Below are 22500 nucleotides of genomic sequence, written 5' to 3'. Positions count from 1 at the left end.
GAGGTGGGGACTCGAGTCACATGACTTGGACTCGAGTCACATGACTTGGACTAGAGTCAAATGACTTGGACTCGAGTCCCAGTTTGAATTGCTTGAGACTTTGACTTGATGCATGAAGAGAAGACTTGAGACTGGACTTGACTTGGGTTCTGGTGACTTGGGACTTGACTCTGACTTGTACTCTGATGACTTGAAAAGGTTTCTAAAGTCTTGACTTGAGATCTTGTGTTTGTGTAAATGACTCAGATTGAAAGTGATGAGATTTGTTCCAGCAGACGACTGAATTTAAATTCTGTTTTCTGAATTTGTATGGAATGATTGAATTTATTGAAGTTGAAACTGATTATAGAAATCAAACTCATGATGCTCTTACCAAGTTTTTATCCTATTAAAACCATATTGCATTGAAAAGTCCTAGATATTTAGTTTTCTTTAAGATATTAAATTGATACTGGACTCTTGATTTGTTCTGACTTGACTTGCTGTTCTACATTTAGACTTGAGACTTGACTTGACCCTTGTGCTTCAGGACTTGAGACTGACTTGGGACTCGAGTGAAGTTGACTTAGTCACACATCTGCACCAGTCCCTACAGGATTCTGTGGAGGAACAGTGATGTGGATCACTGTGGCACTACAGTAACTGGTCAGACTGGGCTGTCAGGATCCTGGCAGAGACGAGGAGTTTCCCGTCAAATTTAACATTCCACCATTCACTAACCATAAGTGCTACTAAATAATGTAGTAGAAAGACACTCGGTTGACTAAAGTTCTCTCTATTTCTAGAAATAGTTTCCCATGTGAGTCTGAAGCAGGAACATTGTGCGTCGTTACGATGTTTTAAGTTTGTAGTTTTAAGTTTGAAAGTTTACAACAGGTAGAGCAGTGGGAGAGGAGGAGGCTTCCACTGACCTTCTCCACCGCTGGGTTTCTGTCTGGGTTCCTTCAGTGGATCTTCAGACTGAATCTGAACGTCCATCTGGTTCCACTCCATCATCCAGCTGAGGTTTCCTCCTCGTTTGTCGTTCTCTGTGTGGGGGGGGGGTTGATTTTCCCCGAACCGATCACTAGTGACCGACGTATCTGAACCGATCACTAGTGAAGTATCTGAACCGATCACTAGTGAAGTATCTGAACCGATCACTAGTGAAGTATCTGAACCGATCACTAGTGACTGACGTATCTGAACCGATCACTAGTGAAGTATCTGAACCAATCACTAGTGACTGACGTATCGGCCGCTCTGATGTCACTTCAGTCACATGATGCTGCAGCCAGTCAGCCTCTACTTCCATGGTTAGCAGACATTCACCAACTGACCAAGAATGTCTCCATTTTGACTAAAATATCAAATCTATTCTGCTGAAACACCAATGAAAAACCATCGCACGAACAGTTCAAACTTTAGTCCCGCCCCCAAAGGCTCTGATTGGCTGGATTGTTTCTCTGAGCGAGAACAAGCCGCTGACGAGGGAAACAGCAGACTCTCTGAATCGCTCCACAACATCTGAAGAGTGGAGGGACGAGATTCAGGATCTGGAAGCAGCTGTTCCTCCGGGTCATTATATGGTCAGATATTGATCAGTTATTATTGGAAGTGGATGTACAGCCGAACATGTTTGAGCCTGAATACACTGAAGAAGAGTTGAGGTGAAGAGAGCAGGACACCCCGGCTGCTGTCCAACCCTAACCCTAGAAGATCAAGTCTGCTGACAGGACTGGAGACCAGACGGGTCGGAGCTGTGACCCCCTATGGACCGCTCAGTCCTGGAAACCTACTTCACCTTTCTGCAAAAGACATGGAGCCGACAGCCAAGACCAGCAAATCCTGATGGAGCGACATTAGAGGAACACGATATCTGCAGTAGGCTTATGCAATCCATAAAATGCTAACGTGAGTGAGGACAGCTAGGAAGCTACACTATATAGAAATGGTAGAAGTCAAAGTTGTGGTACCTATTGGCTGGTGCGCCCAGTCTTGAACCAGGCTGTGCAGATGTGCAGCCTTGCCACAGGATGGCGCTCTGAACTATTAAGAATCACTCCTTCTGATTTAGGTAGAGTGAAACTATTACAGCCAGTCAACCCCTCATTAACTTTCCAACTCTACAGCCACAACCTTCTGCTCAAGACCGCAGCACAAGTCATTACAGGTAGTGTAGGCTTTGAGCAGTTTCAAGCTGTTGCCTGGAAAGAACCTTGGCAAACCAAGAGGGATTTTTGTTTGAGATAAGAAGATAAGATTCCTGTTTGGTAACTTTTTACTATGGAAGCACTGCACGCAATGGTAGAATATTATTTGTAGGCAGTCTCTTGTCTCTGTAAGGGGGCGTGTCCTGAAATATTATTTCTCATAATTGTCTCTTCAACACACACACCCAGTCCAGAAGCAGAGAGACCTGCAGCAGTAAATCTGTTGAGACTTCTGCTTTTCTTCAGCCATGGTTGACGACTCGGTTCGTCTTGAAGCGCTGTCGGCGCTCTTGGGAGCCAGCATCAAACAGCAGAAGTTTACTCCTTTGAAACCCACAAGACCTATTACTGTTGATGACTACGTAATCTCTGCCATCCTTGGATATAAAGCTTTGCTGGGAGAAGAGTCCCCCAATCTGCCAACTCCTGATCAGAGCTCCTCAACAACAGATTCGAGTCAGAACTTTGGTGTGAAGAGAGAGCTTTTTGTAGATGTGGAGGATTTTTTTGACTCATCGTACGACTGTGATTTCAGCAACTTTTCTTGGTGGTCTGCTTCCTGTATGAGGGGTGATGAAGAGTACAAGCGTCCTGTGGGCTGGTACCGCATGGCCCTAAAGGTCCAGGACAAATACCCAGACGGAAACACCTGGCTGGGCCCAAATGGAATGAGACATCACTCAGCACGGGGGGAATGGCCCGTGTCTTACCATGGGACAAGCCTAGAGGGCGCAAAAGGCATCATCAAGTCTCATTACAAAGCAGGACCCAGGGCTGTGCATGGGAGGGGGATTTACTCTACACCCTCTCTGGATAGTGCTGATGAGTATGCTACAAGGTTCACGTCCGAGACAACCGGGAAAACGTACCGGGTCATCATGCAGAACCGGATCAACCCGAAAGAGAGGTTCATATGTCAGAAAAAAGAATATTGGCTGATCCCTGTGCCAGACGGGTCGTCACGACGACAGGAGAAAGAGATTGTGGAGCGCTCCATTCGCCCGTACGGCATCTTAATCCAAGAGGTTACCGAGTCTACATGTTTAATCCTTTAGAAAGCCCCAGGCTTCAGGGGCAGCGGTCTTCATGTCCCATCACAACCTGAGAGTTTCATTCTAACCAGTCACTACAGAGGCTGATTTCACTGACTGTGTTTACATGGACAGCAATAATCCAGCCATCGGCCTTATTCTAAGTAAGACAATATTCAGATGAATCTCTCTTCCATTCATATTCCTGTTTCCAGCTGTGGAGCAAAGTCCGATCAGCAGGACAGAGGAGGATCACTGGAGACACAGATGGTTTGAGACTTTGAAAACTTCATGACATCCATATCCAATCAGAAAAAGCTCTTTCTTATTCATTCTGTTGTCTTAATCAGGATAATATTAATATATAGACTATTGCTGTCTATGGAAACACAGTCATTGACTGAACAACTAATCAGTGAAATCAGCTGCTGTAGTGAATGAAAACCTGCAGACTGGTGGATCGGAATTAAAAGGCTTGTGGGATTCTGTATTAGCTCAGTTCAATCTATCACCAAACTTTTAATCAATTTGGTCCCTATTGATTTTCGTGGCAGTTAGAAATCAATGGCAACTGCTATAATGAGTACAAACATTTTAGAAAACTTTTGCTTCCTGAAAGTCAGTAGAAGAAGTGCCTTCCTGTCAGACCAGCAGTCATTTTGTTTGAGCTGGAGTCCATTTTGGAATGAAACTCTGCTTGGTGACATTGTGTTTTTCTGTGAGTCGCTCCAGCTGTTAATCAACTTAAATTGTGTGTATTCATAATGTGTGATTGATAAAGATTTATTGATTTAGTAGTTATTGATTCATTAGTTTTATCCTTTTCTTGTACACTGTATGCTGCCTGGTGATTATTTTATGTTTTTTTGATGGTGTTTATGAAGAGGGGTTGATTCATCCTAATTAGCGAATATATAATCATCATTCAAATCATATTATTTCAGATGTAAGGCATTATGGCTTGTGTATGATTTTACAGCTAAGTTTTTTTATCTAATCTAGAATATATTCTGTTTCAGTTAATGTGAGTAAGAAGCTATTCAGGATAATATAATGCAAGTGGGAGATTCATACAGTTCTTTGTCTTTAATAAATAAATAAATAATTTTGAGGCAAAGAGAAAGTGAGTTTTTTTCCACTGTGCTCTGTGTAAGGCGGGGGGGTTGGGGGGGGGGGGGGGGGGTTGGGGGGGGTTGGGGGGCGGGGGGGTTGAAGTGAACCGCCTGTTTCCTTCTGTCATTACAAAGTGATGAAGTGGCCCAATCACAATCTTCATCTCCTATAGCCAATCACAGGGCTTCATCACGCCCAGTCTGTTAGAGTGACAAAGATCATAAAGAACAACATTCTGTCTCTGAACTCAGTCTGAATCTGCATCTTATCAGTAATAATAATAATAAACTTTATTTATATAGCACTTATCAAAACACAGTTGCAAAGTGCTTTACAAAACAGAGATAAAATATAATAAGAACATAAAAAGACACAACTATTAAATACCATGACATAAAAAGGTAAGACATCAGAGGTTAAAATCACATGACTTAAAAAAAAAAAAAGGTTTCAAGAAGTAAAAGCAAGACAGTAAAAGTTTGTTTTTAAAAGACACAGTGTGTGTGTCAGCTGTGTGTGTGTGTGAGATGTGTGTGTCTGTGTGTGTGTGTGTGTGTGTGTCTGTGTGTGTGTCTCTGTGTGTGTGTCTGTGTGTGTGTGTCTGTGTGTGTGTGTGTGTCTGTGTGTGTGTGTGTGTGTGTGTGTGTCTGTGTGTGTGTCTCTGTGTGTGTGTCTGTGTGTGTGTGTGTGTCTGTGTGTGTGTGTCTGTGTGTGTGTGTGTGTCTGTGTGTGTGTGTGTGTGTGTGTGTGTCTGTGTGTGTGTGTCTGTGTGTGTGTGTGTCTGTGTGTGTGTGTGTGTGTGTGTGTGTGTGTGTGTGTCTCTGTGTGTGTGTGTCTCTGTGTGTGTGTCTGTGTGTGTGTCTGTGTGTGTCTGTGTGTGTCTGTGTGTGTGTGTGTGTGTGTGTGTCTGTGTGTGTGTCTCTGTGTGTGTGTCTGTGTGTGTGTGTGTGTCTCTGTGTGTGTGTGTCGGTGTGTGTGTGTCAGTGTGTGTGTGTCTGTGTGTGTGTGTCTCTGTGTGTGTGTCTGTGTGTGTGTGTGTGTCTCTGTGTGTGTGTGTCGGTGTGTGTGTGTCAGTGTGTGTGTGTCTGTGTGTGTGTGTCAGTGTGTGTGTGTCTGTGTGTGTGTGAGATGTGTGTGTCAGCTGTGTGTGTCTGTGTGTGTCTCTGTGTGTGTCTCTGTGTGTGTCAGCTGTGTGTGTCTGTGTGTGTGTCTGTGTGTGTGTCTGTGTGTGTGTGTCAGTGTGTGTGTGTCTGTGTGTGTGTGAGATGTGTGTGTGTCTCTGTGTGTGTCAGCTGTGTGTGTCTGTGTGTGTGTCTCTGTGTGTGTGTCTGTGTGTGTGTGTCTGTGTGTGTCTGTGTGTGTGTGTCTGTGTGTGTGTGTCTGTGTGTGTGTCTCTGTGTGTGTGTGTCTGTGTGTGTTGGTGTGTGTGTGTCAGTGTGTGTGTGTTGGTGTGTGTGTGTCAGTGTGTGTGTCAGTGTGTGTGTGTCGGTGTGTGTGTCGGCTGTGATCATCTGCATGTTTCATGGAGTTTTAAGCGAACAGACAAACCTGCATTAATGATTTCAGGTAAAGATACAGCCATGAAATTTAATAATCCAAAATATTCAGCCTGTGGTCCATATTAAACACAGTTTTGCTGCCATCTGGTGGCTGAGGAGGGAACAACACTCTGTAATACTGAACAGCTGACAGCTTCCATCTGTCTAACCTGTGTTTGTCTACAGCCGAGGAGGAGGAGGAGGATGATGATGATGATGATGATGAGAATACTGATGATGAAGATTACTGGTGCAAGAGTGTTGGCTGTTTCCTCTCACCAAGTGGTATCTTGTCTTTCTGAACTCATCTTGTGTCTCTTCTTCTTCCTCTTCCTCCTCCTCCTCCTCCTCCTCCTCCTCCTCTTCCTCCTCCTCCTCTTCTTCCTCCTCCTCCTCATCCTCCTCCTCATCCTCCTCCTCCTCCTCCTCTTCCTCCTCCAGGATCTTCAACATCAGTAATGGGAAACAGAAGAAGTTGTATAAAGGCTCCCAGGGAGAAGACGGGACTCTCATCAAGGTGAGTCAGACCAGGCCGGGAGAACGGGCCACAGTGGCTACTGGATCCACAAGATGGCTAGTGGATCCACAAGATAGCTAGTGGATTCACAAGATGACTAGTGGATCCACAAGATGGCTAGTGGATCCACAAGATGGCTGGTGGATTCACAAGATGGCTGGTGGATCTATAAGAGTTAATTGTCAGTCAGGTTTGTGGTTCCTGACTTTCCTTCAGCAGGTTGAATCCACTCCAGGATTCACAGGGAATTTTCCAGGCCTGAAAAATGATAAGAAAAAGTAAGAAAAGTTTTGGAAAAGTGAAAAGTGTGAAATGTCTTCCTGCTGGAGGAAAATACTGTCTGAATGTTAAAATAATATTATAATCCCTAAAGTCAGATTCAGTCAGTGGAGCTGAAGGTGAGATTTCAGTTCAGACTCATTCATTCAAATTTGGTGCTGGAAATATGAAAAGTCCAGGAGTCCAGGAGAAATCCTGGAAAGGTTTTGGAATTTTATCAGTGAACAGGTGGAAACCTGAACTGACTGACTCTACTCTACTCTACTCTACTCCCCCCCCCCAGGTCCAGATCGACCCCTCAGGTCTTTACATCGCCACTTCCTGTTCAGATAAGAACATCAGTATATTTGACTTCTACTCTGGAGAGTGTGTGGCCACCATGTACGGACACTCAGGTCAGTCACTGAACACAACACACACTACACACACTACACAACACACACTACACAACACACACTACACAACACAACACAACACACACTACACAACACACACTACACACACTGCACAACACAACACACACTACACACACTACACAACACAGCAGAACACAGGAGAACACAGCAGAACACAGGAGAACACAGCAGAACACAGGAGAACACAGGAGAACACAGGAGAACACAGCAGAACACAGCAGAACACAGCAGAACACAGCAGAACACAGGAGAACACAGGAGAACACAGCAGAACACAGCAGAACACAGCAGAACACAGGAGAACACAGGAGAACACAGCAGAACACAGCAGAACACAGCAGAACACAGGAGAACACAGGAGAACACAGCAGAACACAGCAGAACACAGGAGAACACAGCAGAACACAGGAGAACACAGGAGAACACAGCAGAACACAGCAGAACACAGAAGAACACAGGAGAACACAGGAGAACACAGGAGAACACAGCAGAACACAGGAGAACACAGCAGAACACAGGAGAACACAGCAGAACACAGGAGAACACAGCAGAACACAGGAGAACACGGTAGAACACGGCAGAACACAGGAGAACACAGGAGAACACAGCAGAACACAGGAGAACACAGCAGAACACAGCAGAACACAGTAGATAATATTCAGACTTGTGTCACAGCAGAATAGAAGCTGTGATCGTCTGATTTACTGACTAGAGATCTGTCTGACTGTAAAACTAAAACTGTCTGCCTGTCTGTCTGTCTCTCTGTCTGTCTCTCTGCCTGTCTGCCTGTCTCTCTGCCTGTCTGTCTGTCTGTCTGTCTCTCTGTCTGTCTGTCTGTCTCTCTGTCTGTCTCTCTGCCTGTCTGTCTCTCTGCCTGTCTGTCTCTCTGCCTGTCTGTCTCTCAGAGATTGTAACAGGGATGAAGTTCAGCAGTGACTGTAAGCACCTGATCACAGTGTCTGGAGACAGGTACTGAACCTCATTCTGTTTTATTTTAGAGTTATTACACATTTTAACATGTTACTGAATTATTAAAACTCTTTATCTGACACTGCCAGCTGAAGAGTCTGGACTAAATGCCTGTTGTGCTCCTCGTGTGTATATTTATAAATATTTTATACCGTATTCCCTCTAATATTGGCCCGGGCCTTTATTTCCCTCAGCGGCAGAGGGCACCAGGCCTTTATTGGAAGCAGGTTTATATTAGAGACAGGCCTTTATTTCTAATTCCCTCTGTTTGATAAGTATATTTGCTCATATTTTAGTAGGAAGCCTCCTTGTTTTCTGATCTGCTTCTGTTGGGGTTCGTTAGGTATCCGTTTTTTTTGTTACTGCGACGCATTACCGATAATTACGGTAATCGATGACGGCACGCTCCGGAGACTTCCGCCGGCCGAGCCGTCTCGTGGCATACTGCCATCTGGTGGCACTTGAACGTTACTACACACTACAGTTACATTATATAACAGGCACCAGGAGTTTACCGGGATCCACCGTTGTTTTTTCCTTTGTTTTTTTCCCCGGCCTGTATTTGGGGCCTTTATTTGTTTGTGTCGACCGCGGCCCCGGACATTATCGGAGACCCGGCTTTTAATTGACTACCGGCCTCTATTAGAGGAAATACGGTATTTTGCAGAGTCGCCTCCTGTGCATATGACCCATAATTCCTAATCCGTGTTATTTTACTGTGTGTGTGTGTGTGTGTGTGTGTGTGTGTGTGTGTGTGCAGCTGTATCTTTGTGTGGCGTCTCAGTCCGGAGTTGACCATCAGGATGAGACAGCGACTCTCCGACCTCCGACCTGCCAGCAGCACACAGAACTCCCAGAATGCACCTCAACACAGACCTGGCAACCTCAGGTAACACACACACACAGACACACACACCACACACACACACACACACACACACACACACACCACACACACACACACACACACACACTTGTTATTGATCATTCTTTTTATGTGCTGGAATATCTGCATGTTTCACAGCTGTTTTGATGCGTCATGATGCTTGATGTGTGTGTGTGTGTGTGTGTGTGTGTGTGTGTGTGTGTGTTTCTGTGTGTGTGTCTGTGTGTGTGTGTGCGTGTGTGTGTGTGTGTGTGTGTGTGTGTGTGTCAGCAGGAGGGAGGTGCACAGCTCTCCTCCGGTTGTCACCATGTCGTCCGACAGCGACAAGGAGGCAGAGGAAGAGGAAGAGGAGGAGCTCGTCTGCCATTACATGGTCACAGGAGGAAGCCTGGGGGAGGAGACAGGTCGGTTACCGTGGTTACAGAACCTCTGATGTACAGGGATGAGATTAAACTAATTTGACGCCTTTAAAACACACAAAGCATAAATAAAATCATGGAAGGTGTATTAGCATCACTCAACATAGTGGACGCTAAAGTGTTAGCATGGAGCTACTATCACTCAACATAGTGGACGCTAAAGTGTTAGCATGGAGCTACTATCACTCAACATAGTGGACGCTAAAGTGTTAGCATGGAGCTACTATCACTCAACATAGTGGAAGCTAAAGTGTTAGCATGGAGCTACTATCACTTAACATAGTGGAAGCTAAAGTGTTAGCATGGAGCTACTATCACTCAACATAGTGGCCGCTAAAGTGTTAGCATGAAGCCAGTGATCTACCGGGGACACATGGATGATTCTGGTGTTGATGTTCTCATCAGTTTAAGGGAAGTTGACCAACAGGACAATCTACCAAAAAGTCAGTGGATCCAATCTGTAGGATCCAACAACTCAGTAAAATGTTCAGATTTGGACCTGAATCCATCAGCCCTGCTTCAGAACCAGATCCATCTGGTTTCAGCTGAACTGTGGACTGACAGTATCTGCTAAAGTTTCTCTCCTCTCCCGCTCTGCAGATGCCTCAGAGGAGAAGAACAACTCTCTGGACTCTCAGTGCTGCAGAGACGGGAAGGTCAGGAAGGTGAGTGGGCGTGGCCAGCAGCTTGACCTTTGACCTCACGACACCTTTTCTGTCCCTCTGGATAAAAGCATCAGTGTCTCATCCTGAGTTAACCCTGCCCAGGCACTGTTTAGCTGTAAAGGTTAAAAATCATCTGTTGCCATAGCGACCCTCCATGTCAACCCCCCTCCCCCCTCCCCCCCCCTCTCTCTCTCTCTCTCTCTCCCAGGAGGGGTCGGGGGGCGGAGGGGGGCGGCCCCCCCGGCGGCGCTGGTCCCGGCGGATGGGCGGGGCGGACGGCGTCCTGATGATGAAGTCCATGCTGGACCTGCGGCTGCTGGACTCCTACTGCCACACCCAGGAGGAGCAGGAGGAGCAGCAGGAGCAGCAGGAGCAGCAGGAGGAGGAGGTGACGCTTCTCTCCTTCCTTCTTTTCCTTTTTTCATTTGTTCTTTAAAGGATAAGGCCGGTGTTTTTTATTACATTTCTTACCTTACCGTCAACAAATCCTATGAAAATAACAAAATCAACAATGCGTTTGCTCTCCTCCCGTTACTTTACTGACTTCCCATGTTCCGTTTTTTGCCGTCAACCAGGAAGTCTTTGGCTCCAACTGTAAGATAAAAACCTTTAAATTCAGCTCACAAAGACATAGTTTAAAAAATCTCTAACTGTTACCATGAAAAGTCAGGCTGTTGTAGTTTTTACCAAATCAAATTCAAACGGGAACAAATTCTTCATTACGCCGGGGGACTATTTTCTGTGCTACGGAACTACTTTCCTGAGATGGAAAACGTGTTTCCAGCCGACTTATTAAGTCGTTTGAGGAAAAAGTGGTCCGGCCCGGTGCATGGTGATGATGAAATATGCTGCAGAGCAGCAGCATGGCTCTGTGACGGGTTTTTAATGTTTTTTAATACAATGGAGTTCTATGGCTGCTGGGACATGGCTGCACTGGGACCAGATACATGGACCAGACTTGTTAGCACAACAAATTCATTGCTGAATTTGTTATTTTCATAGGATTTGTTGATGGAAAGAAATGCATTAAAAACACCGGCCTGATCCTTTAATGGCCCAATATGTAACTTTTCCGCATTAAAATGTCTAAAAACGACTAGACCCACGTTATATATTTTGTTGAGTTGTGTTCTTACATTATCCCAAATGTTTCCAACAATTTTCAAACCCAGAGAAACCTGTAATTTTAATCAAGGTAACGGTGCGTTTCATTTGGTCGCCTGTCATGGTGTCAGATCCCCTTTACCTCCTGACTTCCTGTCATGGCGTCAGATCCCCTTTACCTCCTAACTTCCTGTCATGGCGTCAGATCCCCTTTACCTCCTAACTTCCTGTCATGGCGTCAGATCCCCTTTACCTCCTAACTTCCTGTCATGATGTCAGATCCCCTTTACCTCCTAACTTCCTGTCATGATGTCAGATCCCCTTTACCTCTCTGCTGTGATGATCATCTTGTGCACATGTGTCAGTGTTGTGTTTGTCCTCCAGAAGCTCATAAATGACTTTTTATCCAGTTTTAAGCCACATTTTTACAAGTTTAGATCTTGGTCGTTTTTAACTTTATCTTTTAACCGGATGAAGGATTTTAGTCATGGGACGTCTGGATCTGAAGTTCTCAGAGAAACGAGCTGAGCGAACGTTAGCGGCAGCTCAGCTCAGATGTTTCATCTCTCAGTTGATTCAGAGTGAAAAAGCTGATCAGGAGAAACCAAAGTCGACAGAAAACATTATTCCCACATGACGTGAGCACAGAGTAAGCCCCGCCCTCTGCCCCCCCCCCCCCAGGTGAAGGACCGCCCCCCGGACGGCAGGACCTCCCCCTGCAGCCCGAGGAGACGGGGCCAAGGAGGAGGGGCGGAGCTTTACAGGACCAATCAGGAGCTGGGGAGTACTGTCAGTCTGCAGGTCACCTCTGCATGGGTGAGACACACACACACACACACACACACACACACACACACACACACACACACACACACACACACACACACACACACACACACACATAAAGCTGCACAGAGGGCCTGTTTATGTGATTGTGTATGCAAGAGTCGGCTGTAAATGTATGTGTGTGTGTGTCTGTCCAGGCTGAGGACAGTGAGGCGAGGACCAATCAGAGGCCAGATTTCATCCTGCTGTCCAATCAGATCCCAGACAAGGAGGAGCCTGTCCTGTACCCCGACCAATGGGAGGACAGAGTGAGCCTGGCTGGCAGGTGCTGCAGCGGAGCTTCACTGATCCTGACATCTGTAGCTCAAATTAACTATAGAACTATTTAACTAACTATTACTATAACTAGTTCTAGTTAATGGGATGTCTGTTCCACTGCAGTGACACCTGTGACTCTGGTGTTGGTTCGATCTTGAGCGATAAAGTAAACAGTGTTAAAAGACTTCCAACCAATCAAATTGAAGTTGAAAGGAAGAAAGGGGCGTGTAACAACGCATTATGTAATAACACCTGCATTTTGTAATAATCTGCAGCATTGTGTAATACACAGCCTCAACGCAATATGTAATAAATTTCCCCGCATTTTGTATATTAGAAATCTGCAGCTCAGTGTGTTGCTTTATGCTGTTTGTTTTTCACAGAATTATTAAATTCTATGAATCCTCAAGTCCAGTTTCTATGAAGCTGAGGAATACAGAGACACTTAATGTAGTTTTGACCAATGAAAGATACTAATCTACTGAAGTATCTTTTTAAAATGAATTTTATAACGTATAATCATTATAACATTATAATGTTATAACGATTTTTATGAATGAAGACATCCATTTTGGTTGGTTATTACATAATGCACTGTGTTATTACATTTTCATCATAAAAAAGTGCAACTCCCGTATTTTGTAATAACCACCACAATATATAATAATTTATTACAAAATGTGGGGAAATTTATTACATATTGTGTTCAGGCTGTGTATTACACAATGTGTCAGATTATTACAAAATGCAGGTGTTATTACATAATGAAGTGAAAATGTATTACATTTTGTCGAGTTATTACATAATGCGTTGTTATTACATAATGCGTTGTTATTACATAATGCGGTGTTATTACATAATGCGTTGTTATTACATAATGCGGTGTTATTACATAATGCGTTGTTATTACATAATGCGGTGTTATTACATAATGCGTTGTTATTACATAATGCGGTGTTATTACATAATGCGGTGTTATTACATAATGCGTTGTTATTACATAATGCGTTGTTATTACATAATGCGGTGTTATTACATAATGCGGTGTTATTACATAATGCGTTGTTATTACATAATGCGGTGTTATTACATAATGGGTTGTTATTACATAATGCGTTGTTATTACATAATGCGTTGTTATTACATAATGCGGTGTTATTACATAATGGGTTGTTATTACATAATGCGTTGTTATTACATAATGCGTTGTTATTACATAATGCGTTGTTATTACATAATGCGTTGTTATTACATAATGCGGTGTTACAGGGCGGGCAGCCTGGTCTGGGCACAGTGTCGTCCTGTGAATGCTTCAGCATCAAGGTTTTGTTATAGTTTATAGTTTAGGATAATCTTTATAGTTATCCTTCTAGATGTGAATGGTTTAGGAAATTAATTAATTAATTAATTCAAAATTGAATTTAAATATATTTTACCCCCCACCCCCCTTCCCTCTCTCCAGTGAGTACCAGGTGAAAGAGGTGGCCCGCGGCCCGGCGGCGGGACGGCAAGACAAACCCAGTCCAGACAGCGGCTGCTCACTGGGATTCTCTTCATCCAGACTGTCCAGTCCAGACAGACGAGCTGGAGAGGGTGAGACAGGCTGAGAGACAGACAGGCTGAGAGACAGACAGACAGGCTGAGAGACAGACAGACAGACAGGCTGACAGACTGACAGACAGACAGGCTGACAGACTGACAGACAGACAGGCTGAGAGACAGACAGACAGACAGGCTGACAGACTGACAGACAGACAGGCTGAGAGACAGACAGACAGGCTGAGAGACAGACAGACAGGCTGAGAGACAGACAGACAGGCAGAGAGACAGACAGGCTGAGAGACAGACAGACAGGCTGAGAGACAGACAGACAGACAGGCTGACAGACTGACAGACAGACAGGCTGACAGACTGACAGACAGACAGGCTGAGAGACAGACAGACAGACAGGCTGACAGACTGACAGACAGACAGGCTGAGAGACAGACAGACAGGCTGAGAGACAGACAGACAGGCTGAGAGACAGACAGACAGGCTGACAGGCAGACTGACAGACAGACAGGCTGAGAGACAGACAGACAGACAGGCTGACAGACTGACAGACAGACAGGCTGAGAGACAGACAGACAGGCTGAGAGACAGACAGACAGGCTGAGAGACAGACAGACAGGCTGACAGGCAGACTGACAGACAGACAGGCAGACTGACAGACAGACAGGCTGAGAGACAGACAGACAGGCTGACAGGCAGACTGACAGACAGACAGGCTGAGAGACAGACAGACAGGCTGAGAGACAGACAGGCTGAGAGACAGACAGACAGGCTGAGAGACAGACAGACAGGCTGACAGGCAGACTGACAGACAGACAGGCTGAGAGACAGACAGACAGGCTGAGAGACAGACAGACAGACAGACCTGTTTCTCACAGACACAATGTGTGTCTCACACACACACACACACACACACACACACACACACACACACACACACACACACACACACACACACACACACGCACACACACACACACGCACACACACACGCACACACACACCCTCTCATCTCTCCATCTTGTCTCCTGTCAGACTCGGAGCCCACGGAGCCGCTCAGCGCCGACGGAAACTCCTCCGAGCTGGAGATCGAGGAAGAGGATGAGGAAGAGGAGGGAGGAGGAGGAGGAGGAGGAAGAGCAGGTGGGGGGGGTGTGGCGGGGGCGGGGGGGTCCCTGCCGGTCCCCCAGACTCCGGACCAGGAGGCCTTCCTCAAACAGCACTTCGTCACCCTGGCTGACGGCTCCAGCTCCGGTAGCTCACCCAGCAGCAGCTCACACTCACAACTGATTCTGACTGATTGATTATAATCAATGGTGATGCTGATCAGGTCACACTGGTGGCCACCTGTTGTACTCTGTAGAAGGTGACATCATAGGGCTGGGCGATAATTCAATATTATCGTTTATCGTCTTTCAGTGGAATCATATCGTGATGATATGAAGATATTTTCGTGACACATTTCTGTCTGAATTGATGATGTCAAGCAAATTTTACTTTGATACTCTCTCTGATAAAATGGTACGATGGTAGTTTGGTAGGTTGAGGTTGCTATGGTAGGAATATTATTTGAATATTTCTGTTTTGACACTTAACATTACTATTCAGTTCAATGAGATGAACATTTATTTGATTATTTAACATGATTTTGCATACATGAACCATATCGTGATATATATTGATATCGAGAACAATCCTTATGATTATCATGATATTGATTTCAACCATATCGCCCAGCCCTATGACATCATCACCCGGCAATAAAGATCAGCCAATAGCAGATGGACATTTCAGTAGCATGCTTTTTATCATTAGATGTCAGGCTTCACACAGGTTTGGGTTTGGGGTTTAGTTCCTCTTTAATTTTATTTTGGCCCCTCCCCCTGTTGCTAAGCAGTAAGCATCCTTGCTTGCTTCATTCCATTCATAGTCAACAAGCCAGCTGTATGACTGTAAATCTGGGCTGCCTTCTGTTACCAAGACCAAGGAAAAATTGGATCCAAACTTGCTGTACTTTTTGACAGTGGCATTGTCAAGATTCTGACTTTAAGGAGTAAATGTATTTTGTGCCATTTTTGCCTCTGTGGAGCCAAAGTGGCTCCTGTCACTTCCCTTCCTGTCAGCTGCTTTGTCCTGAATGCAAAAATACATTCCTGGCTCCATTTAGTAGTTTGTTGTATTTTTCTTCTTCCTGTGGATAACTGGCCGAATGTAGACGACGTCATGTCATGTCCAGATATTACCTGCAGTTTCTTTAAACTGTGTGTGTGTGTGTGTGTGTGTGTGTGTGTGTGTGTGTGTGTGTGTGTGTGTGTGTGTGTGTGTGTGTGTGTGTGTGTGTGTGTGTGTGACCAGGGAGTCCGACCAGATCGTCCCAGAGTTCCAGTGAGAACCTCAGCATCTCCTCCAGGTTCCTCTCCCAGAGTTCAGCTGGAAGGTAAAACAGCTTCACAGTCTGAGATCCACTGAGCTCAGCAGCAGCTCGGTGGATCAGCTTCAACTCAACATCACCTACATTACAACCAACCAATAGTGAGGAGGTCAGGGGTCAAAGGTCACAGCACCCTGACAGTAGATGGAACAAATATTCCATCTAAAAGTCGTGGAATTTTCCATCAAGACCATGAATCAGAAAACTTTTTATTGCCATGCAACAGATGGTTGCTAGGAATTTGTCTTGGTGTTACATAAACAGCAACAACAAAAACAATGACAACAATAATAACAACTACAGCAAAAGCAGACCAACAACCAATAATGTATGTGCTCAGTCCTTCTGATCGACCAGGGTGACTGCTGTAGGAAAGAAGCTGTTGAGGTGAAGAGTAGTTCTTGTTTTCAGTGACCTGTAGTTCTCCAGATGGTAGCAGCTTCAGGTGGTTTCCAGGGTGACGGTGGTCCTCAACGATGTTTCCTGCTTCTTCAACCTGGAAACATCCAGGTCCTGGAGAGATGGAAGCTTGTTGTCAAGCTCAGCCTCACCCCGATACGGATCCTCGTCCCCATTTGAGATGAGGCCGATCAGGGCGGTGTCGTCTGCAAACCTGATGACCGATGGATGGATGGAGGTGCAGTGGTTTGTGTCCTGGCAGAAGAGGAGGGGAGAGACAGACCGGCATCATGTTAGTGAGGGAGTCAGTGATCCAGAGGCAGATGGGATGATCTAGTTTTTCTAGGAGATATTCTGGGAGTATCGACCTGAATGCTGAACTGAAGTCCACCAAGAGGATTCTGGTGTCCGTACCTGGGGAGTCAAGATGTTGCAGAGAGCAGTTGAGAGTAGAGGTCTTCACGGGTCTACCCGGACCCTAGGATCCGAGACCCGACCCGGGAACTGTACGGGTTCGGGGCCACGTTTTATTATGGTCAATCGGGTCCGGGTCGGGTCCCGTTCTATTACCACGGGTCCCGGGTCTGTTTATCATTATGTGTAATACCCGAGTGGATCCGAGAAGACCCGTGATCAGCGCCGATCACGTGACGAGACGAGAAACGCATGGAAGCTCTGTGTAACTTGCGTGATGATCAGGCTGACCTGGGATCAGATTACAAGAGCGAAACTAAGGTGAAAAAAACGTTGAGCAGCACCAGCAAGTCGGAGCGGAGGAAAGGTGCAAGATGGAAACTGAGGTGAAAAATAAGATAAAAGAAAATGTATATATAGAGGTCAAACCTAGCGGCTCCTCTTCTGTTGTAGCTGCTAGATCCATGATGGAGTCTCACTGCCATCTACTGGACAAACTGCAGAACGGCACAACTTGGCAAGTCTTTCTGTTGTTTTGATCTCCTTTCATTAGGCACCATATGTTGTATCTGGCATGATAAACGCTTTTAGCAGCAGAACGGCATTTTTAGCAGCAATTTTAATTACCGGGTTTGTCGGGTCCATAAAACAGACCAGACCCGATCCTCTCTCCTCTCGGACATGCACCGGGTTGGTCTGTAATATCTCGGGCAAAAACGGGTCGGTATATATATATTTTTTTTAAAAATGATCGGGTCCAATCGGATCCCGGAACGAATTTCCCGGGTCCATTAGGGTTCGGGTCCATCATTTTGGACCCATGAAGACCTCTAGTTGAGAGCCATGTTGACGCATCATCACTGACCTGCTGGCAGACTACGCAAACTGAAGAGGGTCCAGACTGCAGCAGCAGGTTTAAGGTGTTAAAGAACCAGCCGCTCAAATGATTTCATTACCACCGAGGTTAGTCTGCAGGCGGTTAGGAGCAGGAGACAGTCTGTTTTTTGGGAACTGGAATCATAATGAATGTTTTGAAGCAGGAGGGAACAGTCAGTTCAGTCCAAGATGGACTCATCAGAAACTGAGAAAAAGGGCTTCAAAGTTGTCCTCTAACCCTTTCTCCTTGTTTCCTCTCCTCTCCTCTCCTCTCCTCTCTCCTCTCTCCTCTCCTTGTTTCCTCTCCTCTCTCCTCTCCTTGTTTCCTCTCCTCTCCTCTCTCCTCTCCTTGTTTCCTCTCCTCAGCAGAGTTGTGTTTCCATTCTCATCTCGGAGCACCGGAGGAGGAGGAGGAGGAGGAGGGGAGGTGAAGGTCAGGCCGCTGGTCTCTGAGGTCCGACCGCTCATGGAGCAGAACCAGGCCAGGAGCCAGGACCAAACCCAGAACCAGGAGCAGAACCAGAACCAGAACCATAACTCCTCACTCCAGGACCAAGTCCAAGCCTACAACAGGACCAACCAGACCAGACAGGCATGGATCCAGAACCAAACAGAACCTCCTCAGCTCCAGAACCAGCTCCAGAACCAGCTCCAGAACCAGCTCCAGAACCAGCTCCAGGTCCAGAACCAGGTCCAGACGGAGGAGGCGGAGGAGGTTCCTCCAGAGATGATCTCCTCGACCCTTCGGCCCTCCCCGCTGAAGAAAAAGACCCAGGCGGCAGCAGAGTCCAGGAGGATTCTGGGTCCGACGGCCCGGGCCGCCTCCTCCCACCTCGGCTCCGGCTGCGGACTCCGCAAAGCCCGGTCCGTCCAGAGCCTGCTGCCGGACGGAGGTGAGAGGAGACCAGGCTCAGAGACCAGGCTCGGAGACCAGGCTCGGAGACCAGGCTCAGAGACCAGGCTCGGAGACCAGGCTCAGAGACCAGGCTCAGAGACCAGGCTCAGAGACCAGGCTCGGAGACCAGGCTCAGAGACCAGGCTCAGAGACCAGGCTCGGAGACCAGGCTCGGAGACCAGGCTCAGAGACCAGGCTCGGGTCGATGTTTGGATATCGCCCAAATCTAAGGCCGGCTTTACACAGTGAAACTTTCACGCAATTTTAGTTGGTTGAAACTTTTTTTTGATGAGAATCAGAGCTGTTATCTAAAATACAATCACATATCAAGCTACAATTTCATACTGATGTCACAAGGTGGCAACAAAGAGCTATTTATTCATTTATTTATTTATTTATTTTCCTTGAATCAAAGGGAGAATCACTCACCGGAGGCTCATTGGATCAAGCTGCTTGAACAGAGAGTGAAATGATCCATCGGTCTCTGTTCTGAGCAGCCAGTCCTTCACCAGACCTTCAGCCTGTTCAGTGTTTTTTCCTCCAGCAGATCAATAAGCATTAATGCTCCGATAGCTCTCTAACTATTCAGCCGTACAGATATTATGAAACAAAGCAGCCAGCGCCAGAAGAAAAAGCGATACAACACGTCCGAATTGATATTATCCGAAATATTACCAATCTAGCTAATCTAGCTAATTTTAGTGAAATAAACTATTGTGTTGCATGTGTTACTGTGTAAAGCCTGTACATAGACCTGTCCTGTGAAGAGTGATGTGAATGTCTCACCTCTCTCTCTCTCTCTCTCTCTCTCTCTCTCTCTCTCTCTCTCTCTGCCCCCCCCCCCCCCCCCCCCCCCCAGCAGACTCCTCTCAGTCGGCGTCTCGTCCGTCCAGGGAAGTCGCCCCTCAGCTCCTCCTCCCCCCCCAGCGCCCCACCACCCTCCCCTCCTCCCCTAGACGCCCTCTTCCCGGAGCCCCGCCCCCTCAGCGCCCCGGCCCCGCCTCCCCCAGGTCCCCCCAGGAACCCGCCGCCGTTTCCGCGGCGACCTCCCCGTCCTCCGTCGTCACGACGCCCCGGAAGTCGTCTGCGTCGGCGCCGTCTGCGTGGGCGCCGCGCTCCTACATGAGCCCCACCGCCAGCTCCATGGCCAAGATGTCCCGCTCCGTCTCCGTGGGCGACGGCCTCAACGTCCCGGAGCCCGAGGACCCGGGCCGCCGGGCGTCCGCCGCCGAGACGACGACATCATCGTCGTCGTCGTCGTCGACGGTTACCCCCCCCTCCTCCTCCTCTCAGGTCAGAGAGCCTCCTGCTAACGAGGCAGGAGGAGGCTCCGCCCCCCCCGCGCCTCCCGTGGCTGTGGTACCTTCCAACGCCGCTCTGGCCACGCCCCCCCCACGTTGCCGTCGTCCCTGTAGTCGTCTCCTCCGCCGTCTCCTCCGCTTCCTCCTCCTCCTCCTCTGTCGGTAACCATGGTAACCCGGCAGCACCTCCTCCCAGGAGCCTCCAGGCCCGGCTGCCCGGCAGCAGCAGGCCGCTCCCCGACAAACCCTGCCTCGCCTCCTTCTCCCCCTCCACCAAGACCACCACCTCCTCCTCCTCCTCCTCCTCCTCCTCCTCTCGGCCTCCTCCCGTCACCGTCTCCCCGCTGAACCCCCCCCCGGCTCAGGGCCCCAGCGCGGAGCTGCGTGTCCAGGCCCTGCAGGAGGAGCGCCCCCTGGTGGAGGAGCAGGAGGAAACACCCAGCAGCGACGGCGGCGAGTTCGACTCAGGTTGGCTCTCTCATCACGCTCCTCCTCCTCCTCCTCCTCCTCCTCCTCCTCTTCATCCCTTCATCCTGTCGTCTCTCCGTCTGGTTCGTCTCTGTTCCTCCCTCGCCTGGCTCCTCCTCACCTTCCTCCTCCTCATCATCACTGCACTCCTCTTCCTCCCTCTCTCCGTCCGTTGACCTGCTGCTGGGTGAGGCTCTTCCTCTCCTCTTCTTCTCTTTCTTTTCATTTCTTCCTCGTCTCTGCAGCTGCTTCTCTTTTCCTTTTTCTCTTCCTGCTGCATTTTATTTCTTTCTCCTTTTCCTCTTTCTCTTTTCTCCACTCCCTTCATCATATTACAGCTGTGTGTTCAGGTGAATCCAGGTGAAACTTTTTAGGTGAAATAGTTATAACAGTTATAATAAAATAGAATGTGTTACGTAAACCAACAACCGATCTACTGGTTTGGATTTCATGTATTTAAAATGAACCATCAGTTTGGGTTTCATTATAGTTTTATACTATAATGAAGTTTTATACACTATTTTCGTAATAGTGTGAACACGCTGTTATTGATCTATCTGTTTAATCCACTTCAGTTGTGAAGGAGGTGGAGATTTTTTCAGGGTGGAGAGTTCAGAGTTAAAACAAAACATGACCTGACACCTGTTCAGTGTCATATCAGGTGCAGCTTCAGTCTGTGTAGTTTCCTCATTCTGAGCTCTGCAGTCTTTCTACATGTGATCCTACTGTAACTCAGTGTAAGTAAGCTTTATCTATATGATGATTTTATTTTATTTTCGTGTCATGCACACAAAGTGTCCGGCCCTCATGGGTTTACAAGACACCAAAGTTACAGTCGCAGTGGTCACACATTTCATTTCATTACAAATTTACAGATTATTATACAGCTCGGTTTTAAACAAAATATTCTGCCTTCTTTCCCAAGCTTGGCAAATAAAATCTGCTACAGAAAAGATTCCCTTCTTGAAGCACAACTCAAGTTTTTCATAATCATCCAGCCCAAAGGAATCAACATAAATAGAGGACATTTTACTAAAAATGTAAAAAAAAACATAGACAGGACAGTAAAACAGGAAATGAACCTCGTTCTCAATTTCACCAAACTCACAACAAACTTTAGCTGTAAACCTGCCGGCTCTGGGCTAAAGGAAATGTTCTTTGTCTTCTGTTTAAATTATACTTCACATAAGGTTCTACACTGTAGCTACTCTTTATGAGACAATAAGTTCATAATTTTTGTTTATACGTGAGAAACATTTTACTCCTAATCTCCTGAATCTCACAAAGTAATCTGTTCTGGAAAATACAGCAACTTTTTAAAACACAGTTTACAAAGCGCTTCACAACAAGAGGATACAAGAAAAGACATAAAAGCAACTTTAAAGCAATATTCCACTTAGTTTAAAAGCAGACTATAATCTACTGACTAAGATCAGATCAGCTGGACCAGTTTGTAGCTTGAGGTTTTTTCTTCCCCTTCATTTGAATGGAAACTGACATTAAACACGTCGGTGAACAGATTCAACATCAGATCTGCTGCTGTGATTTCCAGCTGAAGTTTGGTCTTTTACTTTTTAGAAAGTCCTTTGGCCAAATAGCAGATTTATAGATAGAAGAGAACACAGCGGAGGGATACCATTTAGGAGAGATAGTTCCTGTTTGGGAGACCGGATCTACTTTTATTTTTAAATACTCATTTAAGTGTAAAGCAAGAATAGAAATACAAAATGACGCAAAAGGACCCAAGAATGCTTTCTTGTGTTAAGGCAGGATCTGATGTTGAATGTCTCTCTTTCTCTCTCTCTGTCTCTCCCTCTCTCTGTCTCTCTCTCTCCCTCTCTCTCTCTCTGTCTCTCCCTCTCTCTGTCTCTCTCTCTGTCTCTCTCTCTCTTTCTCTTTCTCTCTCTGTCTCTCTCTCTCCCTCTCTCTCTC

At 46.5% G+C, this 22500-nt stretch overlaps 2 protein-coding genes across 2 annotated transcripts in view; both read left to right on the top strand.

Annotated features, from left to right (window-relative positions):
• Positions 1-20568, top strand: part of LOC139667841 (mitogen-activated protein kinase-binding protein 1-like) — a gene marked incomplete at its 3' end in the record, with an annotated part of 43668 nt that extends 23100 nt beyond the window's left edge. Inside the window, 15 exon segments of the mRNA XM_071547313.1 lie at positions 6316-6391; positions 6954-7065; positions 7992-8055; positions 8816-8944; positions 9212-9345; positions 9961-10025; positions 10234-10413; positions 11811-11945; positions 12113-12240; positions 13696-13826; positions 14820-15038; positions 16140-16221; positions 18271-18797; positions 19662-20185; positions 20187-20568. Coding sequence (XP_071403414.1) covers positions 6316-6391; positions 6954-7065; positions 7992-8055; positions 8816-8944; positions 9212-9345; positions 9961-10025; positions 10234-10413; positions 11811-11945; positions 12113-12240; positions 13696-13826; positions 14820-15038; positions 16140-16221; positions 18271-18797; positions 19662-20185; positions 20187-20568 — 2888 coding nt within the window.
• LOC139667842 (uncharacterized) lies at positions 2398-4331 on the top strand. Its single transcript, XM_071547314.1, has one exon. The coding sequence runs from the start codon at positions 2441-2443 to the stop codon at positions 3245-3247; it is 807 nt and encodes a 268-aa protein (XP_071403415.1). The 5' UTR covers positions 2398-2440; the 3' UTR covers positions 3248-4331.
• Positions 20569-22500: the final 1932 nt, after the last annotated feature.

Source organism: Centroberyx affinis, unplaced genomic scaffold (assembly GCF_046629955.1).
Source record: "Centroberyx affinis isolate AG114_WGS23_722 - 3 ecotype Tasmania unplaced genomic scaffold, CSIRO-AGI_Caff_v1 ptg005807l_1, whole genome shotgun sequence".
NCBI classification, from domain to species: domain Eukaryota; kingdom Metazoa; phylum Chordata; class Actinopteri; order Beryciformes; family Berycidae; genus Centroberyx; species Centroberyx affinis.
This window is presented reverse-complemented; position numbering and strand designations above follow the sequence as displayed.

Bases quoted from the DNA above. Each gene is read 5' to 3' on its own strand.
- LOC139667842 (XM_071547314.1), top strand. From the start codon at position 2,441: ATGGTTGACGACTCGGTTCGTCTTGAAGCGCTGTCGGCGCTCTTGGGA.